This window comes from Protopterus annectens, chromosome 4.part0 (genome assembly GCF_019279795.1).
Source record: "Protopterus annectens isolate FY-2018-M chromosome 4.part0, PAN1.0, whole genome shotgun sequence".
Taxonomy (NCBI): Eukaryota; Metazoa; Chordata; order Ceratodontiformes; family Protopteridae; genus Protopterus; species Protopterus annectens.
In genome coordinates this window covers 623,822,955-623,842,260 of record NC_056733.1, presented here as the reverse complement: position 1 = coordinate 623,842,260, position 19,306 = coordinate 623,822,955, and the positions used below count along the sequence as shown (strand labels likewise).

The following is a 19,306-nucleotide window of genomic DNA, read 5'->3' as shown; positions in this document are numbered from 1 at the left end:
GGGGAGGAACCAGGTCTTATTCCCTCTGTCAAGAGGCCATGAGATTGTGGGAATGGGTGATTTCCTTCAGCCACCTTCTTATCGCAATGCACATTCTGAGGAGTTCCAACATTTGAGCGGACAAACTCATCAGGACCATTTTGCCTCCTCATGAGTGGTCTCAAACAGTGAGTGGCAGACATCATCTTCCAGAAGTGGGGTAAACTGTGCTGCTATCTCTTTGCCTCACCAGCCATCGCCAAGTGCAGCGTGTTTTTCACCTTGACCCCCCCCCCAGAGATGCTGTAGTTAATGCTTGGCCCCCCCGGTCTGCTGTACGCTTACCTTTCCTTTCCTCTTATGTCGAAATTCCTTCAGAAGGCACAGAAGTTGAGGTACTGCGTGATCCTCATTTCCACCTACTGGCCTCATCAAGTTTGATTTCCTCTCCTTTGGTCTCAGTGTCAGTCCTTGGATTCTGGATCAATATCCAAATTTGGGCGGCACAGTGGTGCAGTGGTTAACATTGTCACCTCACAGCAAGAGGTTCTCTCTTCGTTCGGGCTCTGGGTGGGGTGCTGTGGAGTTTGCATGTTCTCCCTGTGTTCTGTGTTCGGCCCTCCGTTCCTCCCACATCCTTCCTCATTCCATCATGCATCATCTGGAGGCCTCCTCCCGGGCCTGCTGAAAACAGGCTCTGTGGAACCTCGGACATTCCCGAATCACAAAAAAATAAAATAATAAATAAAAATAAATAAATAATTTGATTTCCAATCCAGAGGACAATTATTCAGATCTGAAAAGCCTGAAGCTCACAGCTTGGCTTCTGTAGGTCCAGCGATTGCTAGAGTTCCCGAGCTTTCATCTCCTGTGAAGCACAAATCATCTACCAAGAAGATTTATGCTAGCAAATGGAAGAGGTTTTCCATTTGGGTGTCCCACAATTTGGTGGATCCTTTTACTGCCTCTATACCCTTGGTTTTAGACTTTCTGGCTTGTATCTTCAACCAAGGTGCCAGTTTCTCTACAGTTAAGGTCCAGCTAGCTGCCATATCTCAATATCATGTTGGTCTCAAGGATTCTTCTTTGGCTGCTTCTAGATTGTGCAAAGCTGTGTTGAAAGGAACAGTTCTTTTACGGCTTCCAGTTAAGGACCTGCCCCCTTCCTGGGACATAACCTTTGTACTGCAAGTGCTAGTGTCATCTCCCTTTGAGCCCTCTGCAAAAGTGGATTTGCAGTTCATGTCATGGAAAACGGCTTTCTTTATAGCTCTTACTTCATCTAAGTGGGTTTCTGAATTACAAGCTCTGCATTCAACCTCCGTACCTTATATTTCACAAAGATCATGTTTCTCTTAGGACAAACCCTTCATTCATGCCCAAGATTGCTTCAGAGATGAATATTAATCAGGTCATCCGTCTTCCTGTGTTCTTCCCAGAGTTTCAAAACAAAGGGGAATATCAATTACACATGCTTGATGTACATAGGCAGCTCCGTTTCTATCTAGATAGAACCAAATCTTTAACAAAGTCCAATCAGCTGTTTGTATCATATTTTAAGCCCAGATTGGGATCTCCTGTTTCCAAAGTAACCATCACCAACTGGATTGTGAAATGTGTTATATTAATTTGACATGTATGTTGTTTCTCTTCCTTCTCAAGTAAAGGCACAGTATACCAGGGCTGTCTCTACTTCATCAGCCTTTTCTTCTAGAGTACCAGTTGATGAGATATGCGCTGCAGCTACATGGGCTAGGTCTCGCACCTTCATATCCCATTACAAATTGGATATTTCGTCTAGGAGCAGAGCTTCCTTTGGTTCCACTGTGCTCCAAAACATCCTTCCTTAGGGCTCAAGTAGCTGGGGATTTTGTCCCACAGGTTGAAGATCAGATGAAGGCAACAATGTCAGATAAAGAAGTTATGTACTCACCATAATGTTACATCTGAATTGTTGTTCTTCATTTGTCTTCAACCTTCCCTCCCTCCTTCCCCTTTACAATGAGCACTTTGGTCTGCCAGAGGAGGTCTTCCATTTCTCTCTCTATGACCTCCTCTTCAAGGGATTATTAGCTATCAATGTGGCTTTCTATGGTATTATGTCAGGAACCTGTCAGACAAACTCGATCTGAGGTAGTGAGGGAGAGGGGCATTATGGGTAGGGGAGGAGCTCAGTTTTGGCACCGTAGCTTGGATATGGCCGGCTCAGCACCGATATCGGTGCCTAACCCACAGGTTGAAGACAAATGAAGAACAACAATTAAGATGGAACGTTATGGTGAGTACATTACTACTACTTATTTGTGTACATCTTTCAGATGCACTTGCTCAGTGCACAGAGATGAAAGTGGAGAGCACAGGCATTGAGTATATATTATTGGATACATTTTGACTCATCAACAGCATTTTAATCAGGTGCTGTCCAATCAATAGAAAAAGAGTAAAATGAGTTTCGCCAAACCTTGGAGTTGAGTATTTCTGCAGGAGGGCAAGCTCCTCTGCAACCCACGTGTGGAGGGACACCCCCAATCTTAAATGTACCTCCTCTGAGGTTGCACAGCAGTAGAGAAAAAAAAGACTCCATTATTTAACGAAACTCATTTTGCTCTTTTCCCATCAGTCAGACAGCACTCAAATTGTTATTGATAAGTCGACGGGATCTCATATCCATGTGTCTTCTTGCTTTATATTTTGGCTTGTGCTGGCAAGGAGGAGCATGGCCCCTAATGTGAGAGCTAGAAAATTCAAGAAATATGTAAAGCAATTCGGTAATTGCCAAAATCTTAAATTAACAAAAGTTTACAAAACTGTTAATTTACCAGTTTGGCATTTGCCTAATTGTTTTATATTTCCTTACACATTAAAATTAATCCTAATTAGTGCTTACCCTAAGCTTGCACACTATAATTAATGCAGGAATTGGGAGTCATTTCTATAAGATTTCTATTTACAGTGGGAATTCTAATAATTTTTAAACATAAATTTGTAAAAGAAAAAACATTTTTCAATGAAAGAATGTCTTCATGTTGAAAACTAAGCTAAAAAGACTGTACATTTATTTTAAGAAATATGCTGGGCTCACATATTGCTTAATGGAAGTACTGTGCTTTGTGGACTGCTGTAGAGTCCATTTTCCTGCAAGTCTAAACCAAAGGAATAAAAAGGTCACACAGACAAACTATTCAGTAAAAACGGCAAGAGAAATGCATAGGCCAGAGTTTTCACTGTGTGATACTTTAAATCACTTGTAACAGAAGTCCATGGGTATTTGTAAATGACCCCTTAAGGGCATCGAGTATTTCACCTAAATGGCTTGTGAATGCCCATGACATTTTATCAAGTCTTTATGGATACATTCAGACTTTAGACTGTTGTCCTTGTCTGAAGCAAGCCTTCAATGATCTGCTATTAATGTTCATCCTCCTGCTGTTGCAGCTTTCCATGAATTTTTAGAAAGGGAGGTTTTTGGCCAAGGTAGATGTCATGCATACCTTCTTCAGGATTTATTTCACATTATGTCTCTGTTAGGCAGTTAATTCCTATTTTTAGGGCATTAGTTTTGGTGAGATTAGTGCTACAAACCTTTGAATTCTTATGATTTATCTTTTTTATACTGGTGAATAAATATCTCCTTGTATGTGCTCTCAGTGTGACTTACTTCTGAGCTTCAGGCTTGTGATATATTCATTAAGGATAGGATTGCCTTCAGAACAATTACATGGTTTAGGAATTTATTTCAAACCAAGGTATTTTCTTCCTGTGTTAAGTCTAATGCTGCAGTAGAATTGCTTAAATTACTGAATTAGGATAGCTGTCAGAGATATTTGAATCTGTGAAACAGGCCTTTCCACAAAACAAAGCAACTTTCTGTCTACTTTGCTAAAGGCAGCCTGGGAAACCCCATCTACAGGCAAAGTATGTTAAAATGGTTTGCCCACTGTTGTGCTGTTATATTCTGGAAGGAAACCATAGTCTATGTCTTGTCAAAGATCATTCTATTCAGACAGCTGTTGCCTGCTGTAAAGGTGTCTCCGGTCAGGAGATTTTTCTGTTGTGCTGTAGACTACTGCTGTTACTTCTGTGAAACACTACAGTTTAGGTATCTGTCCATTAGTGCAGTGGGTTTTGACAAGTCTGAATGGCTTTTCATAAGCTTGTCTTCCACATGAGAGAGAGATTCAAGCTGAACTGCTTAGAATTCTTCATCATAGTACTTCCTGCAGGCAGGAGGCAGGTTCTGTAGAAGACAGTCCTGCTGACCTTAATACCCTCAAGGACTTGGAATTGATATCTGTACTATAATTAACTTTTATTGTTTCCTGAGTTCTTAACATTCTGGGTCTTTTTCAATATCTAGGTTTTGTCTGATTTTGTGCTTTTTTTTTTTTTTTTTTTTTTTTTTTTTTTTTTTTTTTGAAGAGTCTGGAAACCCCTTTCAGAGATGTACCTCTCGGGGGAGACAGAACTGATGAGAGTGCTGTTGAAGTCTTTCTGGCACAGTGTCACAGGTAGTGACAGGACTTAGACTTGTAATTGTGTACTGAATGAGATGTCTTGAGGATCCAGCTCGCATTGCATATACATGCAACTTATCCTTCTGCATAGTTGAGTTTCAAGATGATTCTGTTAAGGCGTTGTAATATACTTCTGTCCGGAACGTGCTTTTTAACTGTATTTTATTGATTTTTAAAATGGAAACATAGATGAACAAATAAAACAAGATTAACATATTGATTTTTATGAGATCTGCTCCATAAAAGAAGCTTATTTGTTTTGAGATAAATCTTTCCAGATCACTTTCCCATTTGACCTTCCAAGTTTGACTAGTTTTAAGGTACTGCAAAGCTTGCCTTTGTCTTTGTGTCTTTGTAAATTGATCTGTTATGTTTATATTTGGACAATAAATTGACTTCTTTTTTAAGGATTTTGACTTGCAGCTCCACTGTCTGAGGATTGATCCTGACTTCCAGTCACAGTCTTTGTGGTCTGTATGTTTCTTGTGTGTCTGTGTGGGGTTTCCCTGGAGAGTATAATTTCTTTCACGACTCCTCACAAAGATGATGCTTGTCTAGCTTCTCAAATTACCATTATTTATAGCTTTAGCCTTGTCTTTGAGTCATACCTGAAAGGGTCTAAGAAGGATCACTTCACTTACCTGGTTAAAAAAAATTAATAAGCAAATCTTAAGCTTTTTGATGAATCATATGAGCTTTTAGTAGAGCTGTGCTCCAGTCTCTCTACTTCTTTAGTCAAGATTAACCGTACCAGACAGCAACACCCTCCCCAAAAAATAAAGTAAACCAAAAGTGAAATTATCATTGCTGTTTCAGTTTGATAGAAGGAAGCATCATTTTTCAGTATCTCTTTAGTACAGTGACTGGCTACAAGACTAATGTCAGCCAAGAAGCTATTAACTAGTCAGTGGACAAACTTATCTGCCTGTCCCCTTCCCCCACACATGCGGTTCCCAGTGGGTATTGTATTAAAGGTTATGTTGTAAGTGTGGAATTGGAGATTGACCTGCTTGGTTACTTCTCTGTATCACATTAATTAAGATACTTCAGCTGACAACACTAGTGAGCAGTCTGTTTCCTGGTATGGTTATTAAGTGAAATGTTGCTGTCCAAATTATGTTTAAAGATGCCCCTTGAGAACTGCAAGATATGTTTCTCAGATATATGTAAATCAGATGTCACAGGTGAAAATAAATCCTCTTTGCAAGCCCTGCTACATGCTGCATGAGACATACTTAAATGTCTGTTGGTTTAGTGCACTTTTCTTTAATTGTATTTTATTTCTGATTACCACAGTGCTCCTGCCTCTGTTCACTTGGATATCCCTAACCCTCGATACCTGGGGCCAGCTATCACTTCGGGTGCTATCTATCTGGCCACATCTTACCAAGACAAACTGCGGGTGATTTGCTGCAAAGGAAACCTGGTGAAGGAGATGGGACATGATCAGCAACGGGGAGTAGCCCCCAGCCGCAGGTACATTTTTATAACTATTAACTGTATGGCTATTGTACAGTAGACATAGCTGAGTCTTAAAATTATCCAACAATACAAGAGGTGTGCCTAGCTGTCTGTGTGAATCTTATGCCAATGTTACCTTACATCATTCACTGAAAACATGATTCCCATGCTTAGTCCAGCACTTTGACATAGAGGGATAAAGCCCTGACTATGACCCAGAAAACCCATCTTTGATTAGTGGCACAGTTGCTGGAGGAGCTGGGCAGGAGAGGATATGACTAAACAGCTAATGTGGGGGCTCACTAGTCCTGGGGAGAGGGATGTGATCTGGCTCACTACAATGCTTACATCTACAGGCATGAGACATAAACCACTGCAGCAGCGTAAGCCAGCATGACGACTTTGCTGCACTCAGTGGTGCTTTGCATTTATAAGGAATTGGCTTGTGTGGAAGGAAGCATGTTCTATCTGCTAGCAACAGTTTTAGAAACCACAGCAGCCTTTGGGGGAGGGAGTTGGGTTTTGGTAAATGTGCATGGCTTATTCCAACCCACCTGATCTTTATATCTTGTAAAAAGAATAGTTGATAAGAGCTACTATCCTAATCAAGGAATGACTGGGCTCTAGGGCTTTCAATGAGCTTGGCTATTGCCCCAGAGGAGCAAATGGCATAAAGACAAAACAAGCAAAACATATGGAGACTGCAGTCATTTTATAGGCTCATAGGTAAGAACTAGACAGTCTGTCTACAGATGAGTGTAAACCTAGACAATAAAACATTTTTAAAAGTTCTTGCCAGCCTTAAGGAGAGCAACACAAGGTAGACCAGTGGAGAATATGAGGCTCCCTTTTATAAAATGATTTAGGTTTATCTTGAAGATGACAAGAATGCTGCTTAACGTGTAGTCCGAGTTTTTTCCAGAACTGTGGGACACATTTGAATAGGAATCTTTCATACTAACGTCTTATTTTGCTGTTGATGAAGATTTAGGTCCTTTAACCAGGTGTTTGAGGAATTATTTGATCTGTGCAGAAATAGAAGGTCAGGGAAGGGTTGGCTCTTACATAGCTTGAAAGGCTAGCCACAGATCACCATGAAGTAAAGGGAGAAGGTTGCCAGTCTGTTTGGATAACTGGGAAGCTTGGGACCACTCATCGTTTTAGTTAGATATTTTGGAGGCCTTTAAGTTGGCTGATATGTTTACCAAAAGAGACATTATATTCATTAATGGGTTTGATAAGAGATGAGTAAAAGGACATTAAGTTGACTTTGGATCTAGAGGAGATGCCTTTGGAAATTAGATATACCAAATAGAAGAATTTCCAAACTACAACAGAGAAGGGATATTAAAAGATAATTAAAGGAATAATCAACAAGAGTGCCTAAGTCCCTTAAGGCAATGCCTGGTTGGAGAAGTATGTCATCTGTACGGTATAATAACAAAATGGTTTAGCAAAAATAATTGTGCAACATTTTTCACATTATTCTGAGACCATTGTCCTTGCACCAGTAGTTAATAGTCTATCACTTGTTGAAGCAGTTGTGGGTCAGTGGATGAATGAATAACAAGATCTGTTTACATATGCCTACAAACAGGCCCAGGAGTGGAATGTCGGATTGGAGGTTTGAGAAATAAATGCCAAATAGCAGAGGCTGTAGCACTGGTAACTTTTCTGCTTTCAGGAGTGGCTGGGGCCCTAACCATATGGGGCATTCCGTTAGTCAGTTTTCAGCTACACAACATACAGATTTATATTTAGATTTACAACTCTGTCAATAAAGCTTGTATGGGGATTAGTGTCAAAGGCCTTGGCCATGTTCAAATATTCTCTATGTACTACATAGCTGCTATCCATTGCTTTGGTGATTTTCTTCAAAGGAATTGTCAATGATAAAGATAGAGAACCTGCCATTGACCAGCCAAACTGATGAGGGTTCAGAGGTTTTTTCCATGTCCAGATTAATTAAGTATCAAATATGTTCAATAGTTGTATAGCTGAGGCTAGTGAGACTAAGGGAGCTATAGGTACCAGGGTCCATGGACGGATCATCCTTGTGCAATGGCATTACAGTGGCTGGTTTCCTGGCTTCAAGAATGTAACTAATGGAAAGACTTAAAGAGGTTTAAGTAGGAGTTTAGACAGGCCTAATTTGGTACCAATAATCAGACAGAGGGTTGAGTTATAGTTTATAGATAAGGTACTCTTAGCTTTTAAGAGGGCTGAGAGAATTTGTTCCACAAAATTTGAGGGGATGGTTGAGACACTGGAATATAATTTACACTAAATATTTCAGATTGAATATTAGCTTATTTTGTCTGGATCCGAGTGGACAGTACTATTGTTGACTAGCTTTGAACGTTGCTAGTTGACAGTTCTTAACCTCCTTATAGTTAAAATTAGTACTGAAACCAAAAATAACTACAAATCTTTTTTTAAGCTCACATTTAGCTTTGAGCTTCTTGATGTTATGCTTAAGCTTTTTGCTGGTTTCCTTAAGTGTGGTCTTAAGGTGGGTAGAATAAGTGATCTGGTGGTTGCCTAATTAAAAAGCTCTAATTAGCTCTTCAAGTGTAGCAAACAAAATAATAATAAAATGCAGGTTATGGTAACTAGTATAAAAAGTATTATGTTCTTGTCCAATAGACATACTGTCTGGATGTCTTCAAAAATGTTTTAGCTCAGGAAGAAGAAGAAACTTTTAGCACAATGACTCAGGTAACAGAAAGTAGAAAGGGTTGTCGCCAAGCTTAGGGACCCTATAACAAGGAAGGTAACGAGATCCAGTAGAGGTATTAGAAATTTTTGGAAATTCTATGAAAGTCTGTATAAAGCAGAGAAACATGGAAATCAACAAAAGATACAAATGGAAATGTTTATGGAAGAATAAAATATGCTAAAGTTAGAGGCAGATGAGGCTCAATTACTAACAGTTAGGATAGGAGGAGATGAGATAAAATTATGATGTATAACCGATCTACAAAAATGTCCATAGGAATAGATGGTGTTCCTGTGAAAGTTTGGAAGCTAGGAGAGAAAAAGCTGATAAAGATCTGGAAATTTTTATTTAATGGTATTTTAAGAGGAGGAAGTACCACCAACATCCTGGAAGAAAGTTGTGGTGGTTGTAATACTTAAAGGAGGGTAAAGCTCCATCAGACCCAGCTTCATACAGACCATTGCAATACTAAACCATGATTATAATGTGTTCATGGCTATAATGGCTAAAAGAATGACAAAAGTAATCCCAAAATTGATAGATATGGATCAGTGTGATTTTGTGAAGGGGAGGCAAACATTTGACAACATTAACAGAACATTGATGATCCATTGGGAAGCAGAATGTAAGAAAATACCATTGTTGTTGATGGGTCTTGATGCAGAGAAAGCATCTGATAGAGTAAGCTGCGACTTTGAGCAGGGCAATGATAAGATTGATTAGCAGGATATATGAGGGATTGGAGGTGAAAATTAAAGTGGGTGGGGTCCTCTCTGATCATTTCTGCTTGAGCAGAAGAACCAGGCAAGAGTGTCCTCTTTCCCTTTGTTATTTTGCATTATATTTAGAACCACTGGCAAAGAAAATAAGGGACTTAGAAATTCAAGAATAACATTGGTATGCTAGTCAAGAAAAGCTGGCTGTATTTGCAGATGATATTGTTTTATACCTGACAAAACCAGAGGCACATTATGGTGTTGTGGAACATTTTGAGGCAATTTCATATCTTTTCTACAAAAAAAAATTAATGAAGCTAAAATAAAGGCAATAGCGGTAAATTATGTACCCACACAAGAATTGGTTCGGCAATACTGTATCTGTTTTTATGGGGACATGATAAAATGAGGTATTTAGGCGTATGGATTAAAAATAATTCTGGTGTGGCAGCCAAGGCTGCAAGAGTCAAGTGGGATAAGATGATTCTTCCAGTAGAACAGGGCAGATTGGGATTACCCAATTTGAAGGGGTATTTCAGAGCTACACAGTTAAGGCTCCTTATACATAGCACAAGCAGAAAACTATAATTCAAAGGGGAAAGGAATGATATTGAAACGGGAGGGAGGGTTTCAAGAAACGAGAGATTGGAATTTTGGATGCAGGCCTTTAAGGAAAATAGCAATATTCATGCATAATATTATATCCAGAAAGCATTCTAAGAACTAAGCCAACACAAGAATGGAGAAAGGAGGTTCTGCAGATATGGATGACTGCAATTAGGGATATATACAATAGGCAAGATGGGGCTGGAATTTATTGTAGAAAACTGGCAAAGGAACCAAGATATTGGGAGCAAATAACTAGATAGGGAAAGGTAATAGAATGGGAAGAGGCCTAGAATTGATTTGGACTGCAGGTTAGAGATTGCCTTCCCTATCAAGGATTGATATCAGAGTATAGGCAAAGAGAAAGAAATGGGGGGGGGTCTTAAACAAAACTCCGCACTGGTAGAGTTTTTAGTAGAATCCAGAACAGAAGCTGCCATTAAAAAAGGAATAATTAGTAGAGCATATAAAATATTGCATGATAACTATAAGACTCAACCAGAGGAGTTTAGAAAGAATTGGAAAGAGAGACTGGATAAGCAATTCACAAAGAAACAATGGGATGATATATGTATGTCTCCCAAATATGCAACAAAATCTAGAAGATTTAGGATTTTTGCTTGGAAATGTTTACATAGGTATCTTTATACCCCAAGTAGACTCCAGAGAATTTTTCCTCAGGTAGACAGCAAATGTTGGAGGTGTGACGGGGAAGAAAGCAGTACTTGAGAACATATTTTCTGGGAGTGCAGTGGGTTTGTGGACTTTGATTCCGTGCAGGATGCAGTATCAGAGATGCTGGGTGAGCAGATTGTTGTGACAAGGGAGATGATTTTTCTGAGCTATGATACAGAATCGGAATTGCCTAGACATGGTAAGGCCTTGCTGTGTCTAATTATGGTGGCTGCCAAAAAAAGCACTTGCTAGAAAATGGAAATCCAAATCTAAATCAATTATATTAGAAGTAGTGAATATATAGAGATAAAACAAATGGAATTGAAATCTTTAGAAAAGGGTAGGAGCAAACTACATAAGAAAAAATCTGAATTGTGGGAACAATATATACAGGGGAGGAATGAGGTTTAAAAAAGCAGAACTTAAATGAGTTAAGTAATCTTTGACTGAAATGATTGGATAGACTATATGTGATGTATAATGTTTGAAACTGGGAGTATGCCAGTATGGCTTGCAACTTTGATTTCAGTGTTCGTTTTCATTTATATAAATGTATGACTGCTTATGTCATAAGTGATGGTTTAATAAAGATGTTTCTTGTTTGGAAAAAAGGGAGCAGGAATTGAATAATGTATGTAATGTTGCTTCGGTTTGATAATATAGCAATATATGTAGAATATAATGTTTGTTAATACAGTATGATTACTTTTGTATAAATGTAAATTGCCTATGTCACAAGTGATAATTCAATAAAAGCATCTAAAAAAAGAAGAAAATTGTGCCTGTGAAGAACATCATGGTCAGTTGTCAGTTAGCAGTTCAGATTGCGACTGTTGTGCTAGAATTATCTTCTAATTTTGTAGAAGAAAAAATAGAACAAATGTATGCTGAGTTGTTCACTATAAGTGGAACACTGGTTGACTATACCAGGGCAAATAATAAAATACTTGAGGTCATTGAGGGTAACATTAAGCATACAGTCTGATTATCTGATTAAAGTACAAAAGTCAGAATCTTTAATAAAGAATGATAAAAAATGGGGTTTCTCAAGAAGGTGTAAAGCAAAAGCTAGTTGAATTTGGAATATAGCTCAAGAAGAGGAATTTTGAGATTTCAGAAAGACTGGAGGGATCATACTTCTCAGCCTGCAGACACTGTAAATAGGACAAAGGCCCTTGAAAAATATGAACATCTGGCTGTAAATCTGGGCATCTACTTAGTGTAAAATCTGAATGCCAGACAGCACTTAAATCTCCCTACATCCAGTAGAAATGTGTGGAATACTACTCGAAAACATTTAAAAAACAAAGTGTGATAAAAATGATGGAAAAATATAAGCACATTATTGGAAAATGAGTGTGTGTGTATATCTGTAGATTTTTAAGAACTGTATCAGGAAATTCTACCACACTGTCATTTATTTTTGCTTCAGAAAAGGGAAGCTGTAATATGTATGTCCTCTTTCTTTAAATTATTGTCACTACGAGTATATTGGTCATGTAATGGGACTTCCCTTAGATCAGAGCAATGATTCTATAGAGGGTGCTGTCATACATACAACCTGTGGTGGTCCACAACTGGACCAGTAATCAAGGAGCCTCAATCCTCACCACTGGCAACATTGGGGAGGCGTTCACTGGGAGATTAACAGGTACACACACAGTATTTCCAGATGCAGCTCTCTGCATCAAGTGCAATTTCCCTTAAGAGCACACAGAGACCACTGTCAGTCCAGGGCTGGTTTCTCTCTCTCTCTTCCTCCAGATCCCTGATAAGACTCCCCACTGGCACAGCTATAGAGTTGAGATCTCAGCTGAGTGACCAAGCCAAGACGTCCAGCACCCTTTCTGTCCAACCAGTGCTTTTCTGTCAATGCCCAAGTAGCTGACACAGATACACACTCTTTGAGGTTTGATTTATGTGCACACACACAAACACACACACACACCCGGGAAAGGCTGGCACAAGTTTACTAGCTATGCCCCCTTCTCCCCAGTCTATAAAGTAGTTTCCACTGCCACCAGTCATTCCTTAATCAGCTACTTTAAGGCCCTTAAAGGGTGTCCAATCTTACTGTGTAATATTAATACTAATACAAATAGTAATTTGACCAAGAGCAAGGCTATTAGGAGTGGCCTACACAGTGTCACCAAATAAGTATACAAATACTCTGAAAACTTAAATATGTCTACCCAGATCAACCACAGTAAAGGTGTTAAATATATTTAATAAATAATAGAACAACAAGACAATACTAAATATATATCCATAGTGATATCAGGGTTCAAAACCACAGGAAATATTTAAAATAACATTGCAGTACAGGCTCACACAAACAAAGAAAAACATCTAAACCAAACTTCACTATATTCCTGACTGTATCTAAGAGAATTATACTGTTCCCTAGAAACTTACTTCATTAGAGAAAGGCAGATGTGGTGAATGGTGCTTGTTGTTGTCAGTTCCAAGACAGAATGCTCTGTCTCACTAAGAAACTTCTCAAATTAATATCTAAAATATTACTGGTTGGATAGCTTGCAGAATGATATAATTTCTGGTCATCTGAATTCTAGTTCCCAGGCCAAAACCCCCATTGCTGAAGCTGGCAGCGGTTAGCATTTAACTGTAAAAATATACAGACAAGGGCTTTTGCTCAGATCTTTGGCAGATGCTGGAAGTCATAAAACAGTTGCATTCCTTCATGCTTCAAAAGTAGCAATTAATTCACTCCAAGGACAATACAGAAAGCCTCCTAGCACAGACTTTGTGTGTCTAGCTGCATTGAAAACTTGACAGGGAGCCTTTTTATTGCATAGCCTATAAAGTAATTTAATTTCAGATATTTTTCTAAAGTTTCCTGGACTGAGGTTAACCTTCCAGTTTCCTCTGTTAAGCATATACATTTAAACAGTTACAATACTGCAGGTACATTTCTGTTCTCTTCTAGTAGGGCACACTGTGATTACATTTCAAACACAGCACTCTACAAATACCTTTTCAACACACACGTCTGTACAATAGTTGTAATACATTTGTAACAAACATTTTGTATAAATCATTTCAATATTCACCAATGATAAGAAAGACAAAACAAACTTGTAAATCCAACAAAAATGCTCCAAAAAGCCGAGTAAGCTCGAAAAACTGTAACGCAATTTTATTAAATAAATGAAACAGCGTTTTCGCTACCGCAAAAGCAGAAGCTTCATCAGCACTTAAAGAGCGCAAGCTCACAATATTTAAAACCTTCAGTAGTGACTCCTGTTGATGTCACTTCCTGAAACATATGCAATTAGAATGCATTAAAGCGAGATTGACATAACAAAAGTAAAAAATGTTTAAAAAATATGACAAGCAAATTGCCACAACCGGACATAAAACCCTGCCTATATGAAAGCAAGTTATTACATAAGTCAATGTAGGACATGTCTAAAATTGTTTAAAAATTTCTATGAGCAATTACAGTAAAAATGCATAAACATGCCTACCCGTAACAACCAGGCAAATGTAAATTTAAACTAAAAAGCTTATAGAAAAAGTCACTTGAAAGGGCCTACTAGAAACATAACAAGATGAACAACAAGTTACCTAAGGTAGCTCCTATACTTTAAAATGGATGCAATATTACAATTATCGTTGAGTCCGGGATAAGAGAAGGCATCTAACTGGAGTTGCCATTCTAACTCACGGGTTTCTAGAATTAGAGATTGGGGCCCACCCCTGATGTCAACCTTAATATTGTCAATGGCCATGAATTGAAAACTGTGACCACTATTGCTCAAAATGTGTTTAGAAAGAGCATTATCACTTTTCTTGTTCTTAATAGCATAAATATGTTGGTAAATACGGTCGCGAAATCGCCGATCCGTTTTACCAACATAAAATGCGGGGCAACATTCACAAAAAGCTAAGTAGACAATAGATCTGGTGTTGCAATTAATCTTATGGTTAATAAAGTACTTCCTTTTGCCGATAGAAAAAGAATTCCCTACCCGGAGGTATCTACACCATTTGCAACACCCACAAATACTAGTGCCTTTTTGTCTCTAATTCTAGAAACCCATGAGTTAGAATGGCAACTCCAGTTAGATGCCTTCTCTTATCCCGGACTCAACGATAATTGTAATATTGCATCCATTTTAAAGTATAGGAGCTACCTTAGGTAACTTGTTGTTCATCTTGTTATGTTTCTAGTAGGCCCTTTCAAGTGACTTTTTCTATAAGCTTTTTAGTTTAAATTTACATTTGCCTGGTTGTTACGGGTAGGCATGTTTATGCAATTTTACTATAATTGCTCATAGAAATTTTTAAACAATTTTAGACATGTCCTACATTGACTTATGTAATAACTTGCTTTCATATAGGCAGGGTTTTATGTCCGGTTGTGGCAATGTGCTTGTCATATTTTTTAAACATTTTTTACTTTTGTTATGTCAATCTCGCTTTAATGCATTCTAATTGCATATGTTTCAGGAAGTGACATCAACAGGAGTCACTACTGAAGGTTTTAAATATTGTGAGCTTGCGCTCTTTAAGTGCTGATGAAGCTTCTGCTTTTGCGGTAGCGAAAACGCTGTTTCATTTATTTAATAAAATTGCGTTACAGTTTTTCGAGCTTACTCGGCTTTTTGGAGCATTTTTGTTGGATTTACAATATTCACCAATGACATATAATTATTTACAAAATTCCAGCTAGCTGTGCTGGCAGTATCTCCTGTCATTGCACAGTCACAAGGGTACTTTATGCGCTTGCCAGCATCCTATCTATCAAGGGCATTTGTGATGACCTTATATAGAAGGGGATGCACAGTCTGCATTACCATGGGAGGCCTACAGTACCTTTCCCGTGTGGGTGTATGGTTCCACACACCCATGCAGAAAACTAATATGAGGCAGGAGCTTAGTTAGTGTAACATCCACTCCTGTGATGCTCACTGCAGTCCTGCCCTTCAAAGGGATTCTGTCAGTATGTGGCCAACTCTCATCCTTCTCAGAATGGGAATGTCCATCCTCCCCTGCTAGGTCCATCAAGTACCTGAGCTGCTAATCAAACGTTTTGTCACATGGGCTGTAGTCAGGGCTTTATCCCTGTATGCTATCAGTACTGGCATCCCATTCTCAAGACTGACTGACTGACAAACCACATAAGTGCACAGTTTTCAGAATATGTTTTGTTCAAAATAATTACAAATAGTATTTTTTCTCATCTTCAGGACTGTTGTCACACTTAGAAGATCATTTTGCACCTGTTTTACACAATCCGTAATTCCACACTTTAATCGGAAATGTTGAGTCTGAACTTCTAAGCCTTACTCACTAAAATACACTTCAGTATTGTGATTTAGTAAACATGACAACTCACTAACATCCCTGCTCATTAAACTAATGCTTAAAATAACTGCATCAACAAAATCCAGGTACAGATAATAATGGATTACAGCACAACTGCAAGAAAGCATTTTTGCAGGGCTTGCATCACTGATACCAAAGGCTTTGTCTCCATTACCTCTTGCTTACATATAACAATTTAAGAATTGTGAAGGCTCAAGAAAGATGGTATTACAGGTGTGTGACCAGAGGCATTCTTCATTTATTAAGTTGTATTTTTCTGCATATAGATGAGGAGCTTTAAGTGTGGCTTCAGTAAGTGTCACTTCAGTAAATGGTGACTGATGATGTGGGCATCGGTAAGTTTAGATGGACTGGAAATGTTTGCAATTCACACTGCTCAAACATTCTTGATTATTTCACTGCCCCAGTGTGCATTCCTAGCTATGTAGTGCACCCTCATATTTAATCATGCTAATTTGTAATGTTTGTCTTTCAGTTGCTTCAGAAACCTCTCTTTTTACGAATTTAGATTTTTGTCAGAACATCTCATTTCTGGCATTATCCTTCCAGAAGGTCATAAGGAAAATAAACAGCTATGCGATAGGCTAGAAAATGTCATTTCTATTTTTCTTTTTTTTTCCAATGGCTTGTTTTGTATTAGTTTTAGTATCTTTTTTAAATAAATATCAGAAGGATTTGACTGAGTTATATTCACTACTTTCTGAGAAAGAGTCAAGGCAAACATAACAGTTCCAGTAACCTGAAGAGGACATTGTTCAGATGAATGCAGAAGCTTTTGTGATATTTAATTATTATCATGATGGGGTTTTAAATAAATAAATATCTAGCTATTAATGAGATGGTATAAAAATGCATGTATAATATTGTGATATTTTTTGCTAATGTAGGTATATGAAGTCATGGCTCTTGACAGCACCAGCATGTCTACATAAATTTTGAAGTATGCGTGTCATATATATGATGGATGCTAAATCACCACTCTTTCTGTATAGAACTTTTTCCTTCTTGACAGCATTGCTGTCTTTGGTCTTCAGAAAAGTCTTCATTCAGGTCAGGCTATTACTAACTCTGTCTGTCATCCTTAAGTTAAGGAGCATTCATTCATTTATGTTCCTTCCTCTGCAGTTCTTCAGTGCTTATTCTGTTGAAAGAATAAGTTTGGCTACCGTAAGATGTCTGCCTTGTGGTAGCTACTCATTCTGAACACCTTCATTGCAGAAACATTTGGCATCTTCTACAGGTTGTTAGCTGGCTCTGTCTTCAATGCATACTTTCTCCTTAAGCTCACTGACCTTTGATGAAAGGATACCTATAAAGAGAAGGAGTATGCTTCCATCCTTAGCTAAGGGAATAAACTCTATGCGTTATCTGTATGGGAGATAGAAGTGATTTTTATTTCAGGAAGTACTCTCCCAGCAGTATCACATCATCTTCTCTTACAAATGTCAGTCCTTTAATTCAGAGTAAGCTTACTAGCAATTCAGGGTCTTCCTGTCTGAGGAAAATGCCTGCCCTAAGGTTTAACTCCTCCAGTATAACTTACCATATGATTCATACGAGAACAGTTCCTCCATGACAGCTTCTGTTTTCTCGCCACATTTGAAGGCAGTAGTTGTACAAGTGTGCTCTACATGCAACAGTAGTACAGCAGTACTAGATCCTCTTTCCTGTCCAGCAAATGCAAGAAAATTCACCACTTTTCACATTGAGTAAAAGTAGTTGTAGTTTTACTTGTTAAGTTATTTGGAGATTAATGGCATCCCCAATTAAACATGTGAATAAAAAAATGTTATAAGACAGATCCATTTTTCCTCTGCCTGTCTATCTTTAGGACTTGAGGCCAGCATGAGTCATGCAGCTTGTTAACAAAAAACTTTCCCAGGCCACCAAACTCCTCCTCTTTACCCAAAGTTCTGCACACAGAAGAACTCTCTCTAGATCCCTGTTGACCTCCCATCAGAGCAGTAGCATTTTCCAAATGGACATTATTCAGGGTACTTTAAAAGTATATCAAGAGTTATCATCTTTCAATTATTTCAACTTCTCAGACACTTTTGGCCTGTTATTTCATGAATTCAAGTGTTACAATGCTACAGTAATGATTTTTGACTTTGTCCCCACACCATTTTCTTCCTGTTAGGGAAGTGCAGTTTTAGCCTTACAACAGTCACTTTATTTTCTCATTTGTGTACAGGCTAATTCTAGGTTCTTTGAATAGCTTCACAAATATAGTCAAATCTTTATCCTAGACTCTTCCACAGTTAAGGGGAACTCTGCATGTGTTCATGTTAGCCCATTCATGTAACATTTTTCTTCAGGTGTTGTTCAGATTTTTTTCAGTCTGGTGATTTGATTTAGCTGTACTTTACTTGCAAAGGACCCCTTGTATTAGTTTGAAGTTGTACAGATCTTCTTTACTGTTTTTGACACACACATTTGGTTTAGGTTTTGGGGCAGCTGTGGTCATTGTTCATTGATGTGATAGTAAACACATCTGAAAAAACATCACTGGAGTTGGATTACTGAAATTGGAATATAGCGACCTTCACAATCCCGAATTGCTGTTACGCGAATGACTGCAAAATTCAACCTTATATTGTGCAGTTTTTCCACATTAGCACACTACGGACACAGAATTTCCTGCATTTGTACCTGGAAGTGTCGTTCAGATGGCTGCTTCACAGAAAGGTAAATATTTACTCAGTGTTGATGGCTATTTATACCATCTTGATAAAGCTATGGAATTTAGAAAGTACTGGTGTCGTATTAGGAAAGGGGGAGATAAATATGTAAGGGCAGATGTGTCACATCCTCGGCTGGCGTGCCTTCTGTGTGGAGTCTGCATGTCCTCCCTGTGGTCGCATGGGTTTCCTCCGGGTGCTCCAGTTTCCTCCTACATCCCAAAGACATGCTGAAGGTGGACTGGACACTCTAAATTGGCCCTAGGCATGAGTGCATGCGCCTTCCGTGGAAGGTTGGGCGCCAGGCTGGCAACTCAACACCGTAAAACTCCACTGCCAATCATGAGCGGACTGGTGATCCGCTGTGGCAACCCCTAACCGGGAAAAGACAAAAGAAGAAGAAGATGTGTCACTGTACTTGCTGTAGAAAGTGATCTGTTAGAAAAGAGCTCTCCTCATTTTCATGCTCCAGATCCCGTGGAGGTGGATGTGTGCCAAGCTTGAGCAATTATCAAAACACATGTTGTAAATTCAGCTGAAGACCCTTGTAAGATTATATCTGAAATTTTAGCTACTACTAGCTACTATATAGTGAATCAGTTG

General features: G+C 38.6%; 1 protein-coding gene across 1 annotated transcript in view; it reads left to right on the top strand.

The window, feature by feature from the left end:
• Positions 1-19,306, top strand: part of CIT (citron rho-interacting serine/threonine kinase) — a 3,433,971-nt gene that overhangs the window by 3,200,350 nt on the left and 214,315 nt on the right. The window contains exon 45 of the mRNA XM_044069760.1: positions 5,790-5,969. Coding sequence (XP_043925695.1) covers positions 5,790-5,969 — 180 coding nt within the window. The remainder of the gene's footprint in view (positions 1-5,789; positions 5,970-19,306) is intronic.